Here is a 27,885-nt window from a genome sequence, read left to right as displayed (position 1 = left end):
CTTTATACAGGGATGCCAGACTTCATAACTAAGTTTGAAGTGCACGTCATTGCTTACGTCGCTCATTTTCTCCATCTTCAATACCTTGATCGCCTTAAAATTCCTTTTCTAAATAGCCTAACACTGAAACCAAAACAGACAATGACTTCGACGTAATTCACGTTTTTGCACAAAGCAAATAACTTATAACCGGAGCAAAAACACATAAAGCACCAAAATAACTAAATCTCACCGATTACTGACGGTAATAAGGTGAACCAAACTTTGGAACGGATTTCAATATACATGGGCACAAAGGAAAACTCAAACAATGCAATTAAAATAAATATTTTTGCTCCTTTAGTTAAAACCGACCGACTAAATATGTCGAGAAAAAGGATTTAAAAAATGGTGGAGTTAAAATCCAGCGTGGAACTGTGGGGATTTTGACGACAAAAATACGTGGAAGATCAACTTAAATTAAGAAAAAGTTGCGTTTGAAAAGCGTTGAAACGATGTAAAAAAGGCAACTTTTTCTGAGTGAGAAAGGCGAAATCAACAAGAACTAATAGTTGACTTGGAACTGGATAAAACGACACGACATTGCTACCAATTTGGCATTTCGTAACCAGTGGCATACAGTTCTTTCAAGGAATGTTCCATAACGTGTGCCTGGATTGCTATGTCGACCTGCGCCTTGCCCTCGCCGTCCCTTCCTTCATTCGTCGAGTCAACAGAGAAACCACAAACCTTACAAACGTGAATTTTCTGCACGCACTGGATCTTGACGCAAGTATCAATGCAGTTACGAAACATCTCGGGCATGTTCATCTGCAACCGAGTATATATTCGAAGATTAGTTACGTAGCTTTGTCCACCTGTCTGTAGGCAATGTGTAACGTTTAAAAATGGAACATAATGATTCTGACACCCCTTCTTTATGAAGGCGTCATACAATATTTAAACAGTCTCCATAACTAGCCAAGGCAATGGATTAAAATTGAACCAGTCAGCTAGGATAGAGTTAAATTTTAAAGCTTACTATTTTGGCACTTTGAGTGGGCAAGTCGCTTTTTCCAGACGATATCAACTTAGTGGTGATAATTTCTTTGCTGTTAAAATCCGCCAATGAAACGTCTTTGGAAAATTGAAGAGAATCGCCCGCCTTCAAAACCGCTGAGTCATCTTGGTCAGCAGAACGCACTGGTTTTGCGCTGACTTCGGAATTGATGCGGGTGACTCTGCAAAATCAATGGAACGATATCAACAATGCCACAAATCTGAAAAGACAACCATTGGTGTGACACTATAGCGGGAAATAACAACAAAAAGTGAACTTGAATTCACCATTCACAAAGTGTCAATATGATACAGCTATTCAAAGTAAACTACAGTATTTCGAAATACGTCGCTTCAACGCAGCCACACATGATTCCTCGTTTTTTATTTTGAATCTCCGTACAGGACTCAGTTTCTTAGTGAAGAATTTGCTTCAGGGTTACTAGTGTTCAAAGCAAAAATACTGTATTTCGAAAACTTTGTAAAAGTCCTTTATCTAGATTCGTTTCACGCCGTTTGGAAGTTCTTGACGACGAACTGCACGATTACAGGTGTAGCCAATGAGGAGGCAACTACAAATCGCCATTACGATTCTTGAAATTGACTTCCAAAACGTTACTTCAACATAAAACGACGCAACAAATGTCGCTTTTCCAATCAGAAAATCATTTTCACATTGAATAAATGTAAAATTGGATTGATTTGCTAGATGGTCTCGTGATTTGAACAGCGTAGAAGCAATTCAACTTCTCGAACATGCAACTCAAACGTTAACGTAGCGGTACCCCGACAGCAAAAATCTGTTATTTTCACATTGATTCAACATAAATGACGGATTCAGCTGTCTGAATAGCCTACTGTTCACGAATTAAAAACACATTTTTTTCTATTTCACAGTGTTTAAGCAAGTCAGACTCAGATTTAGGTTTCTCAAACTCAGCAAGCTGCTAACCTTGAGCTGTGCACAGGTGACAGAGCAGTGAGGTGAGAGGCACACTTGTCAGTAGCGGGACTAAAACATGCAAATTATTAGAAGTGATTTCAAGAAGTGAATTAGGTAACGATCACTGAATTAAATTACGAGTTCAGTGCTGAAATATCGCAATCAACCATAGATATTAGATAGGCATTTTTAAACTTGTGCTTTGTCTTTTCAGGTAGCGAAATGAGTCATTTTTACACTGTTCCTCAACGTAGTCAGACGTTGAAACAATGCAAAAGTTTTGCTAGCTGGAATGAGAACACCGTTGTGTGTGAATTAACAAATACAGCTCAGTTGGATGAACGCCGGCGGCTTTGCAAAAGAAGAAATGGTAATATCAAGCAACGCACATCAAGGACAACCCTCCATTCAGCGGAACCTGATGAGTGGAATGATTCCGACAACAACAAGCGAAAACTTCACTCTGTCGGTCTCGGTGACCACTGACCATGCTCGTGTCGGTGTGGATAGAATATTAAGTCTATTGTGTGAGTACATCCGCATGTGCAAGAGTATATTAACAATGTTAGAATAGAGCATGCTGACATCAATAAGGTTAACCATTCCAAAGCAGACATTTACGCTTTACAATAGCGGAATTGTGATGGTGAAGGTATTTCAGCAAGTGAATGTATTTCAGCAGGTGAATGTATTTCAGCAGGTGAAGGTATTTCAGCAGGTGAAGGTATTTCAGCAGGTAAAGGTATTTCAGCAAGTGAAGGTAACACAAAAGCGCCATGCATGCAATATAAATGAAAATAGATCTTCTTACCTTGTACTTAACGCTGGGTCAGACGGACACTTCATTCCCATGTTCTTCGAGGTAAACCGGGAGACAATGGGATTGGAAGGAGGGTCCTTTAGCTCCTCTTCATGACTGTGAGGAGCTGAGTCTTTCGTAGCTGATCTATGTGAAGTTTGGTGATGAAGAATAAAACTCTTCTCCTCGTCATTAAGGAGCGGAGACAAGGGCACTTTGGAGGAGTGGCTGACAATCTTGTCGTGCTTTGGTTTTGAAGCATGTAGCGCGTTTGCGCCATCTACCGGCTTCAACTTTGTGGGTTCTGAGGTTTCAGGTTTTGGCATTTTCTCGACAAAAGGGGATGAGACAAAAGGCTTGGAGTGCAAAGACGCTGGATCCATTTCTGAAAGATACTTTTTATATTTTCTTCTTTTCGGAGGACTTTTCGGCTCTTCAGAAGCCGCTTCAGTGTTGGATTTGCATCGCTTCCTTGAGCTTGTCATTTTAACTTTAAACCGCTTGTCCTTGGCTGAGTCCGAGGTCGTATTGTCTGCAAAACAATGACAGATCTAAATTCTACCAACAACCACAAAGCAACAAATGTATCCAGCCAGTATCAAGATAAACCTAAGATCGTCTATTGATTTAATGCCCCGATAAAGTCATAACACATACGTTAATATACAGTAGTTTTTCTCCAATGCTTTCTAGAAAATTAGCTGCTTTCAGCAAATTTTTAATCCATTCATTGCCTTTTTACATTGATTTAACGTCTGCAAACATTGAACTGATACAGAAGAAAACGAATCGGCTAGCTAGGCTTGAGTGGACGACACTGGGGTTTCAACAACTTCGTCAAGCCTTTCCGAACCAACCGCGTTATGCATGAAACTTTTGACAAAATAGATAAGTTGTCATAGAGAGAATGCAGCGTTATGTGCTTTGCGGTCAAACTCATGAGCCATCTCTGCAAACCGCACTTGATAAAATTATGAAACGAAATTGGATCATTAAAATATTTCTAAACGAAACATTTCTTCAAAAGTGTTTTAAAAACTGAAGCATACCACAAACATGGATTGATATGAACATCTGGACTCACCATCACTGTAAGACTCGTGTAGTCTTGGTATGTACGGATCTTGGCCGCCATCAAAAACCGAATTCTGAACATTTTCCGTCTTCACCATCATATCTCGAGAAGGTGCTTCGGAGGAGATGGACGAAGGAAGTGGACGATCGAAGTCCTGGAAGAGTAGATTTAGCTATGAATTTTGGGTGATTAATATTTTAGGATTATTGAAAGCAACATTTACTTTCATTGGTTCTTTCGATCATGCAAAGCTCTGTCGTCATAAACTTCCATGTTTTCTTTTTAACTTTGCAAGTATCTTAAAATCAATCATTGCTTGAAAGAATTTTTTCTCTTGTCAGTTTTTTTTAACAGCTGATTAAATACGAGGTGATCTCGACGCACAACACCGAAAAACCTTTCCACAACTACGTGTAAATAATCAGTTTCCATCAATATAGAACAAAAATTTACATAAAAAACTCAATTTTTACAATTGCAAAAACAACTTCAGAGAGCAGAAACTTTCAAGAAGTATCTAAACATTTTTACACTTAAAGCAAGAGTTTGAAACTTGTAGCCAACCTCTTGACATTGCACAGTCGATTGCAGAGTCTTGAGAGCTTCCATGGCTGCAGCGGCCCATTCGCCCGAGCCGTAATACTCCGAAGGGAATATTCCAGAATTCATCAGCAAGTTGGTATAAGCAGCAGCTTGCTGAAATGACCAATATCGAACATTATGCCCTGAGATGTCCACTTTCACAACTGATGCTTTATCATCAGAAGGAGCAATTTCTCGCAGCACCACCTTCAGCTGGCCAATCCAACATTGACCATAAAGTAACAGACGTAAAAACTATAAAACTTATGTACTAATGGTGAATATCTGTCCACCATAGCTCGTGGAGGTGGAATGGTACAACGGATATGGCACTAGCTTTAAAATCATGCAACCCTGGTTCGTCTCCCGAAGCTAATTGTTGAAAAACACCGCTCACCTCTCTGCCCAGAATGTAACAAGTTGAGAAAGCGTAGTTGCTGAAGGAAAGGCGGCTGAGAGAAACGAACTAGCCACCCTACTTTCGTTAGTGCCGAAGGCTTAGTATAATTAGAACCTTGTTTTATATATCCCCAATGCTTGGATTTAATTATGGAAATTACCTTTACCACAAGTCGTAGGGGTGAGCGTTTGAGCGAAGGTAAGTACAACCTTTGACTTTACTTAGAGTAATGAGCTTGGTGAAGAATTTTCTCACAAGTCAAACGGCAGCTACAGATGGCAGAATGTGCTGGGGGCCTATCTCACAGAAAATACAGTGCAATCACTTAGTTTGTTGTGTGGTTGATACGCTTATGAGTCACTTCATAATGTTGAATGGACGCGCTGTTCAACTCACCATAGCGTTGACACTGTTCAGCATGGAGGGGGTCGAGTCATCCGAGTCACTGCTTTCACGGTCGCTGTTATTGAAGCCTTTCTTTTCTTCCTGCTCTTTGGTGTTGTATTCTGTGACGTGTGAAAAAAACAAAGCACGTCATCAATCAGCTGGCCGTATTATGGTTCTATGATTTGTTCTTGGAAATACCCAGCCAGTCTATAGTTTATAAGCAATCAACAAAGTCAATGTAAAAGTACCGTACAGATTTACTGGTTGGGTGGAATTTCTTTTCACCTAGTTCAGGCTAATGATCGTTTGCCTTGCGGTTTCGGATTCGATAGATCGGTTTCGATAGATCCAATGCACAAAAAGGCAACGAAGCGAGTCTTCGTGTGCCTTTCAAGCATTATGACCTGCAATGACACAGGAGGGTGCTTGCAATGGGTGTCGAACCGAGGACCTTCCGAACGTCGGGCAGACACAATCACCACTCAGCCAAGTCACCGATAAATTTGGTTTGTTCTGTGGACGGAGGTCATACAGCTGCCTTTAAACATCAGGTGGATATAATTGACAAACTTTAACGAAACTTAATTGTCTCTTTCAGCTGTTTCGATCTAGAAAGTTTAACAAGATGATGCTGGGGGAAAGAGAACAAGTTGTGAAAAATATTTTAAAAAACGATTTAATTTCAGTGAAAAATTCATGATGTTGATCATTGATATCCATGAAACACATTTAAATATAAACAAATATGTTGAGCCAGATACTAGTTTTGCATGTTTGTGGCTCACAATGTTTGTGGCTCTCCACTAAAGCTCCCAGACAGCAAATCAACCGTTTTTTTACATTGATTCAAAAACTACGAACGTTGAATCAATGTGAAAAACGACAGATTTGCTGTCTGGGCTATGATATCACTGTGTTCTTACTCTCTTGGGATGTTAGCATTGTGGCATCACCATCTGAACCCGGTTCCTCTTGTTGTTTGTCTCTCGCTTTTGACGCATTCGCTGAGCATTGAATGAATGTTGTCGTTAGGCGATTGGCTGATAATCAAGGTGTTGCCAGTAAAAAAATATAACATGCTTCACATTTACCGGAGAAGTAAATTAATCAACTTGTGCTGGTATGGGTAAAAGATTACCGGAAATTAGAACTCCTAGCTTCAAAGTTATCTCTTTGGGTGAAGAATATTTATTCATCTGTAGGCTAACATTTAGTACGACCAACGCAATGTTAAGGCAAACAGTGTTGCCAGTTTTCGAAAACTTTCAATTCCAGTGAGCCAAGACGTTTCTTGCTTCTCAAACCATCAAATCTGCAGCAAATCTGCGTCTGCAGACGTTGAATCAATGTAAAAAGGGATTGATTTGATGGCAAGGCCGCTTACCGTTCGGTCGAATATGCCTCGATATCAGCTCAGCGTCGTAATCATTCTGTTGCTTCATCAGCTCAATCTTCTCAGCGTAGGTGAAGCCTCGGGCTGTGTACGGACGACGCATGGATGCTACCGAGAATGACGTCCCACCTCCCGCGGGGCTCCACGACTGTAAACACAATTTGTTTTCATGCACAACATGTGGACTTTAGCCGCATCCCAGCCCTTCTTAACATTGAGACTTCACGTTGCGTCAGCAGACATTTAATCAATGTTAAAAACTAATTTGCTGATTGGGAGGAAGGGATTTGAAACAAACAAACAAGACTTTGTGTATTGTTGTTCATAGCTCATATTCATGCTCATATTATAATCACGCACTGAAACTATACAAAGAACTACTGTAAGCGTAATTACGTTATTTAAGACTTGAAAAAGCAAACAACAAAGTTGACTGTTTACAAACTTTACATCGTTTTAATGTCCAGCGATGCAAAAAAGGAAAACGTTTGATGGCTGGATTGTATACGAACGCCAACAAATCGAAAATAATCAATTCGTAACAGCAAAACGATCGCCTTGCACCCACTCCTGTGACGATCTAAAATGTCGTCAGACTAAACAATGTTATCGTCCAGTCAGCAAATCTGTCTTTTTTACAATGATTCAACGTCTGTAAACGTTAAATCAATGTAAAAAAGAACTGATTTGCTGGTTGGGCGCCTACCTGCACTCGGGTCAGAGCATTTGTCTTCAGTCTGGAGGATGAACTGACCATGTCTGAGAGGGCGGGGGAGGACCCGACCAGGGGAAGTGAGGATGATGGGATGAAAGGTCTCAATGAGGAAGTTGTGGTGATGGATGTTGGGGAAACGGATAAGATTCTAAAGATGGACCACGCTCATTTTTGTTGCAATAATCATAAAAATAGATACCCAACTTCAAAATGTTGCATTCATTCCCAAAGAATGGGAATTAATTTAAGGGGGTAATGTGCTCAAATATTTAAAAAAAAATATGTTTTTTTCCATTTTGTGTTTTTGTTGGTTTTAGATAGTTTAAGTCTTCTTCTATAAAATAAACCCATAAAACTTGGAATATGTGGCCTATAAGACATTGAAATTCAATTTTTGCGAAGGCCACTCTTATTTTTGACAACCGATTTATTGCGTTTGGTTAGCATTTTATTGCTAACTTTGCATGTTGTTTTATCGTTATTTGTCCCCTTTCAAAAAGAATAAAGTTTAATAAAATTTCCCATAATGCACTGAATGTGTTTATACAGAAAAGCTGACTGTGCATGTTCACTTGTTATGTATTTCCAGTCGTATATACTTTACATAGTTTCTCAAAAGTGTTAACCTTTTGGTTATTTTGAATCGTAAACTTTGGAAGGCATTATCTCCAATTAGTGTTTTGGTGCATGTGGCCCCACGGGAACAAGCATAACTCCATGACCAAACATAACATTGGTGTGAAATTTGGAATATATATTAAGAACAACTATATCTACACAATCATGAGAGCGTTTTTTATATTATTGAGGCAAAATGGAGATATTGTTAAAAATATAATTTGATTGGCTGTTGCTAAGTTGCCATGGCAACCAAAAATAAATACAAAAACATAGTTTTGTGCGCAATTAACATTAGAACATATTCTGCAAGTTTGGTGCCTGTAGCTTAATTGGTTTTTGAGTTAAGCTTGTTATTATTTTTTGTTACTAAGGCCCCCCCGTTGGTTACCATGGCAACCAAATGATTATGAACAATATTTTTCAAATGTACTTACCTTGTGTTATAATAATATGCATAGCAAACGAATGTCCATTTTCTTATAGTCTCAAAATTATGCCATTAAAATATGTCAAAATTAAGGCACATTACCCCCTTAAAATTAATCTTTGGCATGTAGCCTTGTAGGACGTATGTACACTTGGCCTAGCCTAGAAATGTTGCAAAACTTTGAAAAAACACGTACCTTCCTTTCGATGCGGTGCTCATCAAATCTTCAACCACGTTTTTCAGACCTAAAGCAATGGGAAGCACAAATGAGAACACTACAATGTTGGTGGTAAGGAACAACCCAGCCAGTAAATCAGTCCTTGTTGCATTACGGTGCAGGCGGTGAACCCAGCCAAATGAAGACACCCAGCCATATCTGGGATCAATGTGAAACAGGACTGGTTTGCCGATTAGGCAATTGCTCAATAAGAATCCAGCCAGAAAATCAACCGCTTTCTAAAAACGGTTAATTTGCTGTCTGGGAATAAGAAAACTAAAATCTTATTTTCACCGTTCGTCTTGAAATCGTGTTCGAAAAACGTTCACACAATGATGCTAGAACGTTGAAAAGACGCTAAAAGCTGATAAAAAATTGCTTCTCCTAAGAACCCCACACAACATGGCAACGCTGAATACTGTAGTTGTTGAACTTGTGCAAGACTACCAGCAGCATAGATGTGTAGTTAGCGACTGAGAAATACCGCGTGGAATAAGCAAATAACAACGGCCAGCATAGAAACAATACACTGATGGGCATGGCTTGCCTCTGCTATTAAGTTACTTCCGCATTCAGTGAAAAGCTTTGCGTCTGCTTGTTCTATTTATAACAACTTTCGTTCAGTATGACGGCACATGACGTCATGTTGAAAGACGATTTTATAGGTCAGCAGTTTGTTCCAATGAAAAAGAGAGGCGATTGTGTTTTATCGACGTCTTTTAAATGAAAATCCAACAATGAAGTGACCGATAAGGCGCGTGATCCCACCTTGAAAAAACTACCTATCCAACTAGAGATAGTTGGCCCTTAACGGACGTCAGCCATATTTTGTTGATGAAACGGCCAAAAAGCAATGAAAATCTATTTCAGAATAGCAGAGTGGTCCAGCATTTTGTCACCACACCAAAATACGTTTTATGTTTCAGCAAGAAATGTATCTATGTCGTGTTTGTTCCTGTATCTTCTGCTACGAGCAAAGCACCCAGCGAGTTGTCATCAGCCAACCTCCTCATTCTATAGCAATGTTGCTTTTTGTGGGATAGATATCCTCCTACGTTGCTTATTTTGCATCGATTCAACGCCGGTAAACATTGAATTGATTTTTCAAAAAACGGCTTCTGTTAGCTGGTCTGTTGAGCAGCAAGCATACGAGGGTATTAAACTCACTCAAAAGTTGAAACTTAAGAAAACGGAGAATTTTTTTTAGAGTCTGTTGTGCAATGGAAGTATAGTACACTGAACACTAATCACTGCAAAAGGAGCGAGATGGTTGATGTATGATCGCTTTGTACACTAGTAAGCCTTACCATCAAATGAACAAGCCTCTTTGTTTGGGTGATCCTCATTTGGTGGCCCAGTAGAGCCGTCTGCTGAAGATACAAAAAAAAGGTTTAAAAATCGTAATATTTTAAGCAAAACGTTTACGACGACAGAAGAAATTTATATTTTCTGAATTGGTCAAATGATCATAACGATCTAAACTAACATTTTTGCATCTTCCTTTGCTAGTTCGAAAACTTTTTATTCTCAAAAATCTTCGATGTCGTGGTTTAAGACACGTGATGGGTTGTGACAGAAGAAAAATTGAAAGTCACACAGAGGAATTAATTTGAACGCACCTTTTCCAGTTGAGCTGAATGACTTCAGTCTTCTATCAGCCTTCTTAGCGTGATGTTCTGGAAGCCGAAAACAATTTGTCAATTGTTTCTATTCACTTTAAGCAAGTTCAAAAACGAAGCAACAGCAAATATTGAAGAGTGTGGAAACATTCATTGCTTAATCATTAACTAACATTGTTTCCAGAACGCGTAACTTTGCGCTATTTAAAAGATCGAAGTACAGCCCAACAGAAATGGTTTATATAATACAGGGTTTCCCAAACTTTTTTGGGCCACGGACCACTATTTGTAAATCTGTTTATTCGCGGACCCCCAATACAAAGGTAAAAATGAATGAAACCGAATTTTGTTTATTTAAAAAACTGACAACATCAATGGGACGGATGGGATTGCTTCTTATTGCATAAGTCATCAATTCTCGGAGTTATTTGTGAAAGGCAAACTCGTAAGTCAGGGTCCACGGAAGGTCTGGACCTGTATTTCGTCTTCATGTTGGTAAGAGCTGATCGAAAATGCTGTCTCACACAAGTAGGTCGTAGCAAAAGGCAAGAAGCTTTTAGTTGCCTTTTGCGATAGCAATGTGTATTCCTCCACAACACTCAACCAGAAAGATGTAATAGCTGTTTGATTGAAACTAAGCATTAAAGTTCGATCAGATGATAATTCGGCTAATTCTTCTTCGCGTCCTGACAGATCAGTCTTTGTAACAACAAAAGGGTTTAAAATCCAGTCAAAATTTTCATATGTCTCTTTTAAAAAGTACTTCTTGAAATGTGCAGAAAGCAATTCCAAATGTTGTTTAAGGTCAGAGAAAATCAACTCTGTGCAGAAACTTGGAACCTTACAAAGAAATTAACATTTAAACTAAGAAATATGCAGAGAGCAGATGAACGAATCATGATGAGTTTAACATGGCGAGATAAAAAGACTGCCGAATGGATCAGAAATCAAACGAAATTACGAGATATATTAAGCACAATCAAGAAACTAAAATGGTCCTGGACAGGTCATATAGCAAGATATCAGGACAATAGATGGACTAAAAAATTAACAACATGGACACCACGAGAAACCAAAAGAAAGAAAGGAAAACCAAAAGTGAGATGGAGGGACGACATTGACAAACAATGCAATACAACCAATTGGTACCAACCAGCACATAATCACGTAAATTGGCATGAAAAGGGAAAGGCTTACGCTCTGCAGTGGGCTCTCACAGGCTGAAAATGATGAATGATGAGGGTAATGTAGTCACACAGAACAGGAAACATAACATGCACAACATTATCATTTATCCTTGTTTTCCATATGTTGAGTTTCTTTATGAATGCTGTTATTTTGTTTGTTTGTGGCAATTATCTTTGACAGGGTACGTACTGTAGCCTACAACGTAGCCTATATGTGTGACTTTTCAATTTCTTGTCATATCGCCACGGACCACCTGTGCAGTCGTCGCGGACCACCAATGGTCCGCGGACCACAGTTTGGGAAACCCTGATATAATACATGATCAGTGATCACGCACCGGATCTTTCAGGAGTTTCTGGCCTTTCATCATCACTGGAATCGGGAGCTCCCAGCATGAAGCGTACGGACTTGATCGGACGATTAGTTGGAGGTTTAAGATCCGCATCCACATCACCTCCTGTGGAAGAGACAAGATTGAGATCGCACAGATGTTACGTCATAATCTAACGTTGCACAGTTGATTATCAAAAGTGAAAAATTGTAACGGAATCTATTGTGTTTACATCTTCCCGGACAGCAAATCAGTCGCTTTTTACATTGATTCAACGTCTGCACACGTTGAATCAGACACAAGTAATGTAAAAAACGACTGATTTGCTGTCTAGGTTGCAGCTTTAACATGATATAAACACATGGGGAACCGTCCACACTTGTTTAACACTCTAACTAGCTTAATTAATTTATTATTTTAATTAGCCCTTACCAGATAGATGTAGCAGGAGACGCCGCGTCAATTAAAAGTAAAGTATGTTGCATTTGAGTATTTACATTTTGAAATCGCTTAAAAATCAAACCAACAATACTGCCATCGAGCATGTTCCCACCTGTGGTGCGCTTCTCATCCTGTGGATGCTTGTTGCCACCATCGGACTCGCTTCCCGATTCCGTGACTTGATGAGAAGACGTCTTGCTCCCGTTGCTAGGTATGGAGCCTTGAAAAGCAAGATGCGGATCACTCAAAAAGCGTTGGATATTGATAAAAAGCAACATCATGGAAAATACGATGAGTGATTGGAAAAAATTAATTTAAAAAAATGTCTAAGAGAAACATAGTCTAGTTAGCAAATCAAATCTTTTTTTTACATGGATTCAACGCCTGCAAATGTTGAATCAATGTATATAAACTGATTTACTTACTGGAAATGTCGACACATAGTAGAGTCTTACTCACCGACATTTATGTTGCTTGCAAATAATTTCCTAGCCAACGCAGGACGATTTGTGCGGAGAGTGATATATTGGGTTTCATCATCGCTGTTGGTGTTACCGAGAGGGTCCGTGGGATCAGAGAAGAACTTTATTGGAGCATTTATGTCAGTATCTGCCGACAAGAATTAAATACAGATCATTTTTTTAACTGTTGGTACAAAAGTAAGATGTAAAAATTAAGTAGTTATTGGCTGACTGCTTTCTGAATTTCAATATTAAAAAATGAAAACGATTGATGGAGAGTTTTATGACTTGATTGCTGCGTCTTACATTGGAAAGATGAGACAAGCAGATAATGATAAACATAGAAGACGTAACCTTGATTACAACCGAACCAAAAAAAAACACAAATTTACAACAAATAAACAACGCAAAACCATCGCTACTAACCGGTCATCGAATCACTGCAGCTATCTCTCGTCGACTGTGAAAGGTCTGGGGTCTTTGCAATGACGTGAGAACCGTCTACGAAGGTGGCGTTGACTTCAGAGCAATTTTCATTGAAAGCCAAGTGTTTGATTTGTTTTTGGAACTCAGACGTCATCGCTTTGATGATACCCACCATGACGTCATTGCCGGCTTCTTCATTTGAATCTACAAAGTATAAACAAAAAATTAATATTCGTAAACATGTTTTTACTCTTGCTGCGTGATATGAGTCAAACATACATGAATAAACTAGTAAATAGTCCAATCCTTAAAAATTAAACTTTGGTCTCAACTTATTGCACTGTATTCTAAATGCAGGGCCATTTTCGCAGATGAAATATTAGGTTTTGTGGTCCATATTTGTACAAGTTAAGTGAGAGTGCAAAAATCGCAGATAGTCTTTCATGTTTTTAAAACAAAATCAAAATAACAATGTCAACTTAATAGCAAAAACTGGTAAAATTTAACCATAAAAATAATGCCGTAAAAAGTATGATAACTATGTGCATTATGCAGTATATACAATTGATGCAGCAATCCACTACTAATGTACGGAAATGAGCAGCATTTTAGTCACTAATGTAATTAGGATTCTTTGCACACATTCACTGCGTAATGTTGGATTTAAATCAAGCAGTTAAATACCTTTAGTGACAGTAGATTCTTTTGAGGCGAGTTTCTCTCCTATTCGGTTGGGAGAGGGAGACTTTCTCTGGATGGGCACTGGAACTGTTAAAAAATAAAATCAAGTTAGAGATATTCGTCCTTCCGTGTGCCACCCCTACTCCAGTCGGCGAGACCAGATCCTTATGCGAATTCTAATTATTCAATCCTCTCGGACGAGAAAATGGTTGCAGTCTCTCCTGCTAAGAAAGAGCACCATTTTCAGACAGATGTCCAACCAACAACAATACTCAATGTGAACAACACTGCTACAGGATTTGCGCTACGATGCATTATTCCCATTCAAGTCGATTGAAGTTCTATTCGGTTAGAAAGTGATTTCAACTAAGCTATGAGGTTGTCTTCAGCTAATTCAGCTTCAGCCTTCAGCTAAATTTTAAACCAAACTTATTTCTATATGTTTTTATAAAGTCTCTAATTAATCATCAAACGTAAATTAAGCGTATTGTTCTTTTATTATTCCAACCAAAAGATCTGCTCAGAGAACGTTGAATATTGTGATTTATTTTCGAACACAATCTATTTGAATGAGCTTAGCTGAAGACTTTATAAAAACATATAGAAATAAGTTTGGTTTAAAATTTAAATTCTGTAGTATTTATTATGAAAGTGGTTGGAGGTGCAATCTAAGCTAAGGTTTACACGTGAAATAACTTACGACTAAAGTGATTTTTAATTGACGTCGAAATAGAGGTCTCTTCGTCTGAAGAGGAGCGCGGGATGGTGCTTGAAATAGAAGACTTTGAGGATTTAGGAGGAACCACAAACGGCGTGGATAAAAATGATCCCGGCGGGATGACATATGTCGGAGTGCTTCCCATGTCATCCTGTAAAAGAGAACAAACATTTATTGAAAATGTTTTCGATATAGAGAACTTATTAAAATATTATAACTGTGTGGCAGAACGAATGGAAATACCCAAACAGCAAAAGCAAGCGATTTTAGCATCAATTCAACGTCTGCCGACGCTGAATTAATGTAAAACACACTTGATTTCCTGTATGGTTAGTGGAAGTGAAGGAGGAATATGCTGCTGACAGAGTGAAGTGGAGGACTGCAACGGCGACCTGATTTGAAGCGGGAAAAAAGCCAGAAGAATTATAAAATAAGCAGCATTACTCTCACAATACTTTTTGCGTTTACCACACATGACGTTATGTATAATGCAGCTTATGTTTTAATAAAAATTATACTGAATAGATTTAAAGAAGGACTTCAGAAATACGGTACAGTACAATGCAACCTTCCGTTATTGTGATACTGACCGATATTTATACGTTGCACTGAAACTTAATCTGAAAAAAATGTATGAGGCAATAGTTTCGTAATCAATTACATCATAATTGTCTGTACGTCCGAGCACATACATTATTTCGAAAAAAACAAATCATTTGTATGACGTAAGATTTGAAATCTCAATGAGGAAACCCAACTACGCTTTTGTCATAAACGCGTCATCAGTGAACTTTACGGTCAATGACGCACTGGCGTTGCTGATGGACTTTCATCCACTTTCTTTGCAATGTGCCAAGGCAGGGGAACAGGGGGGACTTCCATGGCTTTGTCAAGATTTTGGAAGATGTCTTTGTCGTGAATAAGTATCCGGCTTTTAGGCCTGCGATGTAAACACGTAGCACAGTGAATACGTTAAGCATGCTTGCATCCTAGTTAAATTGATGTAAAAAAATACGTTTTTGGCTAAAATATTGTACAAGAAAACGCGCTTGCAAGCCAGTACATATTTGTAGTTTTGTGCTTATGCAATGCTCTATCAAGGCTTTCAAACCATTGCTATTAGAACACACGTGTTGTCAGCTTATCGCAAACTGAAAAATAGTATTTGATGCTCAAACATCTGCTAATGATGGTTTTCACATAACTTAGTTGTCAACCCAACTTGTGGCCAGCAACATTCCTCACTTGATTATACTGTACAAACTTGAGTGTAAAACCAGCAGAATAGGCTAAAGATTTTGTCTTCTTCAATGCTTATTACTTAAGTTTTGAACGTTTACAACTTTCAAAACTTAAATTACTGAGATCTGTTTGTAAGAAACACATGAAATTGTTGTGCATCTAAAAATGATTGACTGTAAATAGCATTTGCTCGATAGGATACAAGCAGTCAGGCAATACCTTTTCTCGGCAGGCTTTTTGTTACATCTCTTTTGACTCAATTTTTTTTTTAAATAAAATCAGCATGCAAAGACCCAATGAATGACTGACTCTGGTAGACTTTGTAAGTAAGAGTAAACTATATATTTCATTCTTACCTATGAATGGCTTTCAGGTGCAGCAACGCCTGCACAATAGTGACAAAGTTGGAGCGACATAGCATACAACAATATGCTTCAAAGCGACGATGCTTTATTGTGATTACACATTTTGGATCACATGTAGTTGCTGCAAAACCATAAAAAATAAAACCTTCTTGTTCCATAAAACAGTTATGCTGCTTACTAAAACAAAAAGGCAAAAAGTCATATACTTCAGTAACTGTAACTTTTGAAGTTGTTTATGCATGTATGAATTTTCAATACCAGATTAGAATAACATTCTACTTCTTTCTCTAAATATAGCTGACCAAAGAAAATAAAACATTAAGTTTTGGAAGGCAAATAAAATAGGCACCATATGCTTTGATATGTTAGTTTGCTTTGCTGCAAAAACTCTGTATCAGACATGGCATTTATAGCAGTATGAACAAACATCATCATTTACTTACGTACAAAAACCTAATCAATATTATATACTGTACTTCTATCAGTGATTTCGTTAATCAATTTTTTACTTGTCACAATTCTATGAGAATATTGAATCGTGGAGAAAAATTTACCTATTTCTTGTGAGCGGATTTTTTTCACTACACATTCCACACAACCCTTTTCTCTTGAAATGTACCAATAATATTGCATAGTCTTTCTGAAATGAAACAAACAACTGTGTCATAAACTGCATGTAAAAGTGGGGACCCAGTCCTCGTAAGGGAAATGCTCATTGCATATATTAAATATATTTTCTTTTACAGAATTTGTCAGAATAACTATATAGTTGAAAGAAACTAAACAAGCTTTTTGGTACACAAGGTAGCCTCTAATTAAGGGGGAAGTTTAGTGATAAAAGTTAAATGCAGCTAATGAAAAGGAAAAAATTTGATCATGTCTATTTGTCATGGTGTTACGAATTTTTGATATCTGGTTGAGGCATAGTCATGAGGTTATCCGGAATGACTAGCTGGTAACCTGTTTAAAACCAATACAAAACCAGTACACACGTCATGAAGACCTTTGAGTGGTTAACTTATGAAAATAACATGTTAGCAAGCTTTAGTCATGCTATATTACTAGTTAAAATTATGGTTATTCAAATAGTTAAACATTATAAATTATAAAAACTGGACAGCAATAATATACATAGATACTTGATGAATCCCTGGGTCAAGTACCATACTCTTGGTGTCTATACCACAACATTAGGGAGACTTTGCACTTTAGTAATTGTTTAACCATTGGTAGCATATTGACAAAACAATTATTTTTTAAAACTAAAACGAATCATGTATATACAGTTGTACACTGTGCCGGCACAATCATGTTCACTTATTGTCTAAAATACTGAGTAGTATTGAAATATTTTTTTAAATATTACAGATGCAGGTAAAATGGCATATAGCGATGTGCACATCAAAACAACCAGCTTATTCTTTAAACTAGGATAGAGACAATGTGGATTTTCTTACAAGATTGCTTGATCTGTGATTTCAGTATTGGAAATGATACAGTCTGGTCCAAGTGGACTTTCTCTAGTAGCTTTGACCGTTTCAGGCAATAGCATGTTTGCCATGTAGTGGCTAGACTGCTTCTGAGCACCCATCTCATTCCCATGCAAATTCATTACTGTAACAGAATGTTGAATACAGTACAATAAATGAAATGAATTGTGATTAGCACTAAATGTAAGACAAATTATAAAAACACAAGTTAAAAAGATGACATAACATTTGCATGAAAAGTGATAAAACATGGTATAAAACAGTCGGTCAGGGATTTATATCATACCACCATATGAAAATGCGGCTTATTTATACTTGAAAGCAAGAAGTTATTTTGGATATTGTACGTATTATATTATATTGCAGCATGAAGGATAGACTGGATTTAAGATCATAGCTGTCAAAAATTCAAGATCTGTTGTCTTGCATACATAAAAGTGTAGGTGAACATTGGCTTGTTTTATATTTTGCACAAAGGTTGCACACTTGCACACACTGTTTTTCATAAGAAATGAAATTATTGTGTGAAGGATTTTATCAAGGAAGGCAGGTTTGGACTTAATTTACAAACGTTAAGGCTAACAAGGTTTCGTGTTAACCAAAAGTACCAAAATTGTAGCTTACGCCATGGAAGGCTTGCGTAACCCATTGCCGATTGATGAAATTTTGTTTAAGTCAGACACTCAAGAGCCCAAATACAAGAAACAAAGCGCCTCCAGGCTCATCGAGAGAACACGTCACGGGTTCGTGGATAGCACGCCTTTATTAAACTTAGCAAACACGCGCTGATACGCGCTTGCCGACGTCGCATAACAACGATACAGCTCTGACGTCATTCTCTCAAACAGTTCCTCAGAAAACTAAATGTAAAAAAGAACCTTACTGTGACGACCATAATGGTTGCGCGATGGCTAGGCCACCATAGAGTGATATCACAAGCTTGATTTGCGTTAAAAAATATCACTTATTGCAATTAGTTGTTACTACTCAAATACCACTCTAGCAAGCTATACTTACCGGATATCATCAGAACTTTTGCTGGTTTCTGACGACTAACTTAAAACTCAATGTCTCAGAACGTACGCTTGCCCTGCTGGCTCGTGAGCTCACTGTTGAAGACTGACGTCACTAACACAGACGATTGTGTTCACTAGATCACGTGATGATGTCATAGCTGATCGGATCGAGCGCATGTGTTTGAAGATACAAAGAGCGGGTCAGTGCGCAGAGCAAAAAGAACATTCAATTTTCGCCATGAAGTCGTTTCGCAACATTACGTATGAATGACGTGTCAAATCTTTTTGAAGAAATGCTTTCAACAAAAACATTCGCAAATGAATGCTTGAATCATGCTTTGAGGAACACTCAACAACTATGAGCGAATTTCTTCTGATGCTGTTTTTCAATCATCAGAAATGAATGTTTTCATGTCAATGAATGCTCAGCTAAACAAGGTAACAGATTCAAACCCGCAATTGTGAATTTACTCAACAATTGTTGGCAAATTTTCAAAGTTATGGTGGCACTCTTTCTACCTCGTGCAGAGTGCTGGCCTAAAAAAGACATATTTTTATATTGACAAGCAGTAGCATTGGCAGGAGGGTTCAAGTTTCAAGGGAATTCATTTTGGGCGCCGAAAATCTTTCCAGGGGGGTGGCCACAAAAGAAACACCGCGTAAGCTATTCTTTGAATAGTTTTTTCTTTGAAGTGTTTGATTTAGTTAAGTTTGTTTTTATTTCTTACCATCCCAACGAAAAACAATATATGCCACACATAGCAGAGGTCTACAACCGTTGTCCGCCGCCGTTAGCTCAGTGGTTACGCGCCCGGCTCAAGATGGTTCGACTCTCGGGGTGTGCGCGTGTGAGCAACGCACTTTCAGGACTGCTCTTCATTCAGCGGCACCTAGTGAATGAAATAATTCCCCGGCAACAATAAGCTAAGCTTCAACAATCGGAAAACTTCACTCTGCCAATCTCGGCAACCGACCCTGCGTCAAGAGCCTCTACTGGCTCTACAAGTATGCGAAACTACCAGGAATAAACCTATCAGTATCAAAGCTTTGTCAGTCCGAGGCATAGCCGTAGGAGATGGGGGAGCAAGGGATCGCCACCCCCCCCCCCGCTGAAAAAAAAACATCGCTAATTTGGGCAAAAAATGTCCAGTTATTTGGGCAAATCAATCGTTTCATATTTCGACATTTTACAAGTTTAAGAACTTTGCATAATTGTTATAATTTATGAGATTGCCAAGTTGATGCCTGTGGAGTTAGGCTATTAGACTACACTACCTCAGCAATTGAGTAATGTTACTTTTCTGAAAGCATTTTTGCAAAGACAAAATTTGGGCAAATTTTGAAAAATTTGAGCAAATTTTGTTTGCCCCACCAAAAGATTTTACTCTCCTGCGGCTATGGTCCGAGAATAAAGATTCAAAACCAACCAACCAAAAAGGTAGAAGCGACACAACGCAAACGTCATCACGTGCTTGACACTAAAACAGGACAGTCAGTTTAAAATATGGCACGGTCGCAACTCGCAACACTTTTATTGTTTGATGGGCCCGGGCCTAAATCATCCATTCAACGGCCATTTTCAAAATTGTTTATGAAACCTACATTTAATTGATTTGACAAAAATAGTTAACAGTGATTTAGCGTTGTTCCCGACAATTTTCACCAAATCAAACGTCATATAAAAACCGTTATGGTCTACTTAACCTAGCTGGGTACGTCATGGAAATTGCTAGAAAATGTCCAAATATTGCACCATCGGTCGTAAGACCTGATGAAATATTGCATCAGCCGCTTTGAACACGGGTTTGAATTGCGTGACAATGTCTTGCATTATTGCGTCACAGTTACTGTGTACGTGCATTTGAGATATCGCAAATTATTCTAGTCATTCGTAAAATTGTTTGTTGGAAGTCAGTCGCAAGTTTAACTGTTTGCTTGGTGCTTGCTAGCTGGACAAATTTTCCGTCTTTTAACTAAGTAGTTTGTTCTGTAGTGACAGTTTTTTAGAGGTGTACGGCGTTGCATCTCGATTTCGATAGCCGCGGGCTAATTTTACAGAAATACAAGTTTGAATAGACGTTTCAAAGGAGTGTTTCTTGTTCGGTCATTACATTCAGACGAACGGATTCGGGAATCTTATGTTACAATTTTCCCACAAAGAGATTATGATTTACCGCTGTGACCATAAAAAATAAAGGACGTGACTTGTTAGCTGGTAGGCCAAGAAGCACTAGAAGCACATAAAAAAATAAAAGACGAAGTTGTTGGTTGGTAGGCTACAGAAGCAAAGAAATAATAAAAGAAGATCTTGTTGGTTGGTAGTCTACAGAAGCAAAAGAAAATTAAAGACATTTCTTCTCAGTTTGGTACTGACGAAAAATAACTTTGACATTCATTGGCAAGAAAGAAGATTAAAGACAATCGATCTGTGCTTGAAGATTCAAGTCGAAGAATCCAAGCAAGTTTTGTGGACTTTTGGACTTCATATACTCGTACAGCTACGGTATCGTGCATTTAAATTCTTTTTTGTATTTTTACGGTCTTTAAAGTTAAGTTTTTTATGACTTAATTTTGTGTGTTTGTGTAACTTAATTTTTTTAATTGTTAAATTGAGCCCCAACATTTAATATGTCTACACTCGGTGGCGACAGGGACTCGACCGCCGTCGACTCGACTGAGTTTAAGCCTGATGATGTTCTTTGCGGTCGGGCAGGCCATTCTGGGGAGGGACCCAGTAACGATGAGGCTAAGTCAGTTCGAGAGGCCCGGCATCTTAGACGGGATATTTTGACTCAAATTGGGAAACTTTCTGTAGCCCTAGGTTCTTTGAGTGATAAGCAGGAACTGTTAATTTTTAGATCTAAGTTCTCTACTTTGGAAGAGGAATTACGGCATTTCCATGCTCTTTTGACTAAAATTTTTAACTCTGCAATCTTGGCAGAACTTCGTGATAGGGTAGATCCCGAATTTAACTCGTTAAAAAATAACTTCGAACAAAAAGTAAATGAGTTCTCAGATATGTTGGATGCTGACATACATCCTGAGGATAGTGCCTCAAATGTAAGCACTAGGATATCTAAGACTTCGTCTCGAATAATTGCACAAATTAATCTACAGCTAAGACGAGAGGAGCTCCAGATCCAAGCCGAGGCCGAAGCGAGAGCTGCTGAGGCCGCCGCGAAAGCTGAAGCTAGAGCTGCTGAGTTCGCACTCAAAGACGCTCAGTTGAGGGCCGAACAACGTAAAGAGGTAGTTTTAGCTGAATATCGTTCTGAGTTGGGCTCCCGGCGTAGCTCTAGGAAGGGCTCTTCTAGGCATTCCAGAAGTGAACATCAATCGCAGTTTAATTTACCTAACCTTTTCCAGACGCCTGTTCAATCTGTAAGTGGACCTGTACAATCCACATGTTTTCCAGCTGTTTCAGGAGGTCTCGGGGCCGCGGCTAAGGGTCTTCCGAAGGCTGTAGAGCCAAGGTCTGCAAATTACAACCGAACTCCTCCCCCAGAGCGTACAGGTCACGGGGCCGCCATTAGCAGTAATGCTTTGCCCCCTTAACAGTTTTCTGCGCCGCTAGTTTTTAATCGCCCAGCTACACGTAATTTGGGTGGTTGTGAGAGGCGTATCGTGTCTCCTGATTTTAACGTGTGTGAGGATCGTGATCGGGCTGTGCATGTGACTGAGCCCACTCAGCCCATTAAGGGATATAGCTTGTCTTCTCCCGCTAAATCGAGTTCTCAACAGCAGGATTGCTTTTTTGAATACCAAAATAGTAGGACGTTCTTCGATAAGGCGGCCTTGATTGGTTACGATGGTAATAATATGCCATTTGTCTTCTTTAAAAATCGTGTTACGGCCTTGATGGCAGCTTCTCCCTTTAAAGGAACTCGTTTGACTTTGTTGCAAGCAGCTTGTGTTAGAACAGCTGCGCAAACGATTGCTAATTTGGTTTCTGACACCCCTGGCTTGTCAGAGGAAGACAGGATAGAAATGTCGTTAGCTCGCTTGTCCCAGCGCTTTGGGGTTCGTGGAGGTCTTTTCGCCGAACCGGAAATTAGAAAGTATCGCTATGGTAGCAAATTGAATTCAATCTCTTCCAGTGATTTGAAAGAGTTTAAAGATGAATTGTCGCAGTGTTTACTTTACGCGCAAGCTTATGGTCAGCGCGACAAATTGGAAGGACGTTTTGTTTTGGATTTGGCTAAGCGACTCCCGTTTGACGCTAAGCAGCGTTATCTTGACTTTTTAGGTGATCAGTATGGTGGTACTGATGAGCCTACTTTTCAGAGTTTGTTTGAATTTGTAGTACGGGAGGAAACGCGCAAGTCGACTGATTTTAGCATTATGCTAATGGGCGATTCTGGTGAGTCGCAGCATTTTAAAAAGTTTGGCAAAGGAAAATTGCCTTCATGTCCGGTTAGGCAGACGTCGGTAAAACCCCATCATAATGTGATTTCAGGGAGTTCGTAGTACTTGACTGCTGTTGGCGCACCGCGCGGTGGTGTGGCTAGACGTAGTGACATACCGGCATGTTTTTATTGTTCGTCACGTGGTCAAGTTGAATATCATTTTTTGTCTAATTGTAAAGAATTTTTGCGCTTGACACCTAAAGATTGGAGAGATGTCATTGTGAAAGCTGGCAAATGCTTGAATTGTTTGCGCCAGCATATGGTTAGGGATTGCGTTCATGCAAATAACTGTCGTAAGTGTGGGCCTAACAACGATAGGAAACACTATTTTCTTCTGCATGATTTTTATGTGACGTCACGTGATTCTCTGGATTCGGTTGGGAAAGATGATGCTCGTGCCAGAGTTCCTGTGCGTAATGTTAAGATTGGAAATGTTAAAGCAGCTTTTAACCACGTTACTGCTGCTCGTGTTTTGAATCCAATGACTGGCAAATCGAAGTTGGTGTATTGTCAGCATGATCCTGGTTCGCAGTTGACGTTTGTTTCGAGTGATTTGGTGTGTGAACTTGATCTTAAACCGTACGATAAAGCGTCGTTTAAAATGGATACTCTGGCTGGTCAGAAACCTACTTGTGCTAACCTTGTAAAACTCAACATCCAGTCGTTAGACAGATGAACTGTTTTGTGATATAACTTCGGTGGTTAACCCAGCTTGGGCTGACGATGTTAAAACTTTACCGCATAAACAAGATTTAAATGGTTTCCGTCATTTTCATGACGTGAATATGTTTCATTTGAATGATTGTAGTACTGTAGATGTACTGATTGGCAACGACAACGCTTATTTGATGTGGGCCAAAGAGGAGCGTGTTGGTGAAAATCGTAGTGAACCGCATGCTTTGCTCACTCCTCTCGGTTGGTTGGCTTGTGGTGGTAAGTCACCCTTAGATGAAAGCGTTGCTAATGTGTGCAGAGTGCAGACGTCTTCAGAGTCGGATGTCATCTCTGGCTTTCAGCGTAAAATTGAGTCTCGTGATATGGAAATAGCAGACCTGAATAAAGTCATTCAGGATTTGACCTTGCAAAATGAAACCTGTGAATTGTCTCGCAATGATAATTTGGCTAGAGAACTTGTTGAACCGAATATTGAGTTGAAAGATGGTCGATTTGAGATACCTGTACCGTTGAAGGAAGATATTGATCTACCTAACAATTTTGTGTTGGCGTCAGATAGAGCTGCTGCTTTAAGAAAGAAGGCTTTAAAACAACCTGAACTTCGTGATTTCCTTACTGACACCATGAAAGATCTTAAAGCTAATGGCTATATTGAGCGTGCTGGTGAAGCAGAAAATGTCAAGGGATTTGAATGGTATTTACGATACTTTGTGACGTCACAATTAAAAAAGCGCATTGTTTACGATGGCAAGTCTGAATTTCGAGGAACTTGCGTTAATGATGTAATGTTTTCGGGTCCTGACTTGAACCCTCTGGCAGATCTCTTGGCTAGATTTCGGCTGAGTAGATTTGGTTTCGTGGCCGATATGACCAAGTACTTTTTTCACATTTTGGACTCTTCAATTCGTAAGCCCAATTTTATTGAACTGCTTACGTACACAGGCAGTGCCGTTCGGATCGTGAACGAACGCCCTTTGGTACCTTTGAGTGACGACCCTAGGGATTTTACTGTCATCACCCCTGCCTCACTTTTGACCCCATTCTTAGACCCATACTGTGTTGTTGGGCAACCACATGATCGTGACCAACTAAGAAGGGATTATCGGTTCAATTTGTCACTTTCTCAGCAGTTTTGGAGTAAATGGATCGGTTTTTACTTGCCAGGGCTTCAGGGCCGGAAACAATGGTTAAAAATGGCCGAGAATTTGGAGCCTGGTCAACTTGTAGTGGTAGGTTCTCTCCAAGACATTGGTAAACGTGGGAAGTATCAACTTGGGAGGGTGCATGAGGTAGTTCCACAAATTAGGAAAGGGAAGCCTGTGGTTCGTAGAGCCAAAGTTGCCGTCTGCAACTATGATGAGAGTACGCGGAAAGTGAAAGTAGACTACGTGTTGAGGGATATTTCGTGCCTCGCCCCCGTAAAGAACACCTAAGTGTTAGGGTTTGAGCCTGGTTTGTCTGCGGTGGCCGACACTTGTCTGAGCCCAGAACAGTCAGTTATTATCGCAACCATTGTATATAACGTCAGTTTAGCGTGTACCTATGGTACCAATTTCATGTATCGTCGTGTATTATTCGTATTGTTGTTCATTCTTTGCATGCCCTTTGTATTTACGTGTTAACATAAACGTGAGTGATTCAAACAATTTGTGTATCGTGTGTTTTTATTCATTGGCTCACAATTGTCGTCAATTCTTTTTTAGTTATGCCATGTCAGACTGTCATAACTAGGGGCCGCTATGTTCCCGACAATTTTCACCAAATCAAACGTCATATAAAAACCGTTATGGTCTACTTAACCTAGCTGGCATCTTACGTCATGGAAATTGCTAGAAAATGTCCAAATATTGCACCATCGGTCGTAAGACCTGATGAAATATTGCATCAGCCGCTTTGAACACGGGTTTGAATTGCGTGACAATGTCTTGCATTATTGCGTCACAGTTACTGTGTACGTGCATTTGAGATATCGCAAATTATTCTAGTCATTCATAAATTGTTTGTTGGAATTCAGTCGCAAGTTTAACTGTTTGCTTGGTGCTTGCTAGCTGGACAAATTTTCCGTCTTTTAACTAAGTAGTTTGTTCTGTAGTGACAGTTTTTTAAAGGTGTACGGCGTTGCATCTCGATTTCGATAGCCGCGGGCTAATTTTACAGAAATACAAGTTTGAATAGACGTTTCAAAGGAGTGTTTCTTGTTCGGTCATTACATTCAGACGAACGGATTCGGGAATCTTATGTTACAATTTTCCCACAAAGAGATTATGGTTTACCGCTGTGACCAAGCGTATCAACACTAAATGATTTTGCAACTATCTCCAACAAAAATATATTGTTCAGTTGATATCTTTGCTTATTTTTTGAAGTTTTTCGCTTTATTCTCGGGTAGCGAAAGCCTTTTTGGACAAGGATGGAGGAACTATTTTAAAAGTAGGTGGGCCCAGAGGCGCAGCAGTCAAAGTCAAATCAACTTCTGGGGGGCGAAGCCCCCCAGACCCCCTATAACATTGTTGAATTTATATCGTTTACACCAGGAGTCGGCAAACTACGGCCCGCCAAGAAGAATCATCCGGCCCGCCGCTCCTTTACAAATTGCCAGGCCAGTAGTTTATTACAGTAGGCCTATAATTGAATGGAAGAACAGGTAGGCTACTTTTCACTAATCATTTTCGTAGGCCCACGTCTTTGATTTGCAGCGTTTCTGTTTGTATAAACAAAGAACTCAACATAAAGCGTCATTATGATACAAAACACAATGTTTTTTCCAAGTTAATGGGTCAAACAAGGAACGGCAAAGTTAATCTACTCAAAAATAGCTTTAAGACAGCAAATTTATCTGTTACAAAGGAAAGGAAAACCAATGAATCGGAAAATGCTTTTGCTACCTATAAGGTAGCACAATCAATAGCAAAAGACAAGAAATCGTATAGTGATGGACAGGCCTGGATTAACCATTGTGCTAGGGTGTGCTAAAGCACAGGGGCCCCGCAGACAGAGGGCCCCACTTTTCCTAAAAATTAAATAAATATAATAACAAATTTTTCCAGAAAAAAGTTTTCAAGAAAAAAAAATTAAGAAAAGTGGGGCCCATCTGTCTAAAAAAAGTTACACATTTATCAATATATCTCCCCGATCACGTGAAAAAAAAGTATGGTTCTTGTATATATTTTTTCTTTGGCAACACCGCAGCAAATAATTGCAATGCTGAATCTGAAGTTTAACCCTGAATGAGACACAGAGGCGTACCAGTGTTTTGTAGCATTATGTCTTATTGCGTCACAATTCGGCATAATGTACTTGGGCTTGAGAGTGACAGCTTTTCGGGTAGACAAGGTAGTGGGAAGTCAATGCTAGATAGCCTACACAGAGAACAAGAATAAGATAGAGCCGCAGAGGTAGAGAGAGAGAGGTGAGGGACGAGGGCAGAGATACCGCCACCGGCTAATCTGAGCCTTCTCAGCATAGAGTGTGATAAACTGCGACTTCTCAATTTTGATGCTATCCTTACAGACTTTGCAGCAAAGAAAGCCAGAAAAAAGTCGTTCGACTGAATTTCATGTTAGTTTTCTAAATCCTATTGGTAGTTAGTAGTGAATGAAAGAGCAGTTTAGAATAGAAATTCAGAATAGCCTTTCATTGCAATTTGCAGTGTAGTGTGCAGTAGCCTACTAACAGTGGTCCCTTGCTACAATGTTTTCCCTTGCACAGTTTCCTTGATTTAATGTGTGATTTTGCATCAATTATAACGTAAACATTGTTGACTTAATTTGCACATGCTTATTTAATCATCGATCACGTGCTATTTCAAAGTTATCTAACTTACCTAAGCAAGGCTCGGTTTCCGCTGCAAGCGAAACCAGCTTACTTCCATTACGCTCCACGTAAGATGGTAAGGGCCCCCATAAAATTCATTAGCACAGGGGCCCCATTTGACCTTAATCCGGGCCTGGTGATGGAGAATTTGGGAAAAGGTGTAAGGTGGATGTTATTGAAAACATATGTCCAGAAAAGAAAAAAAACTACTTTTCAGATATAGGCCTAAGTCTTTCAACAAGAACCGTAACTCGACGAAAAGAAGTGATATCGGAGAACGTAACATCTAGCAAGAAGTTATTGTATATCTACAGTTCTTCGCAATGGCAATAGATGAGAGCACAAACACGACAGATAAACCTACAGCTGAGCTGGCAGTATTTGTGCGTGCAGTAAACCAAGATTTTGATGTTTCA

At 39.2% G+C, this 27,885-nt stretch overlaps 1 protein-coding gene across 6 annotated transcripts; it reads right to left on the bottom strand.

Moving 5' to 3' along the window:
• Positions 1-146: 146 nt before the first annotated feature.
• Positions 147-18,667, bottom strand: LOC145787680 (uncharacterized). Of its 6 annotated transcripts, none has more exons than XM_082599478.1 (24): positions 18,577-18,667; positions 17,527-17,683; positions 16,624-16,709; positions 16,061-16,190; positions 15,273-15,402; positions 14,445-14,613; positions 13,748-13,831; positions 13,064-13,267; positions 12,636-12,785; positions 12,289-12,396; positions 11,742-11,861; positions 10,217-10,273; positions 9,905-9,967; positions 8,577-8,625; positions 7,324-7,480; positions 6,609-6,765; positions 6,148-6,228; positions 5,234-5,343; positions 4,420-4,551; positions 3,865-4,009; positions 2,793-3,312; positions 1,991-2,050; positions 1,022-1,220; positions 147-810 (listed from the first exon to the last, which is right to left on the bottom strand). In XM_082599478.1, the coding sequence occupies exons 1-24, from the start codon at positions 18,584-18,586 to the stop codon at positions 586-588; spliced, it is 3,303 nt and encodes a 1,100-aa protein (XP_082455604.1). In that variant the 5' UTR covers positions 18,587-18,667; the 3' UTR covers positions 147-585. The 6 variants fall into 6 exon arrangements, with proteins under 6 accessions (XP_082455604.1, XP_082455603.1, XP_082455600.1 ...); XM_082599477.1 differs by lacking the exon at positions 18,577-18,667 and adding an exon at positions 18,184-18,222; XM_082599474.1 differs by lacking the exon at positions 18,577-18,667 and having other exon boundaries at positions 17,527-18,135.
• Positions 18,668-27,885: the final 9,218 nt, after the last annotated feature.

This window comes from Aplidium turbinatum, chromosome 18 (assembly GCF_918807975.1).
Source record: "Aplidium turbinatum chromosome 18, kaAplTurb1.1, whole genome shotgun sequence".
Taxonomy (NCBI): Eukaryota; Metazoa; Chordata; class Ascidiacea; order Aplousobranchia; family Polyclinidae; genus Aplidium; species Aplidium turbinatum.
Note: the sequence above shows the minus strand (reverse complement) of the source record. Positions and strands in the feature narration are given on the sequence as shown.

Coding starts and splice junctions, on each gene's coding strand:
- LOC145787680 (XM_082599474.1), bottom strand. CDS start 17,810: ATGTTTTATCACTTTTCATGCAAATGTTATGTCATCTTTTTAACTTGT. Junction 11,862..12,288: donor GGATGAGAAGCGCACCACAG/GTGGGAACATGC, acceptor TCTCTTCCACAG/GAGGTGATGTGGATGCGGAT. Junction 5,344..6,147: donor AATGCTAACATCCCAAGAGA/GTAAGAACACAG, acceptor CACACGTCACAG/AATACAACACCAAAGAGCAG.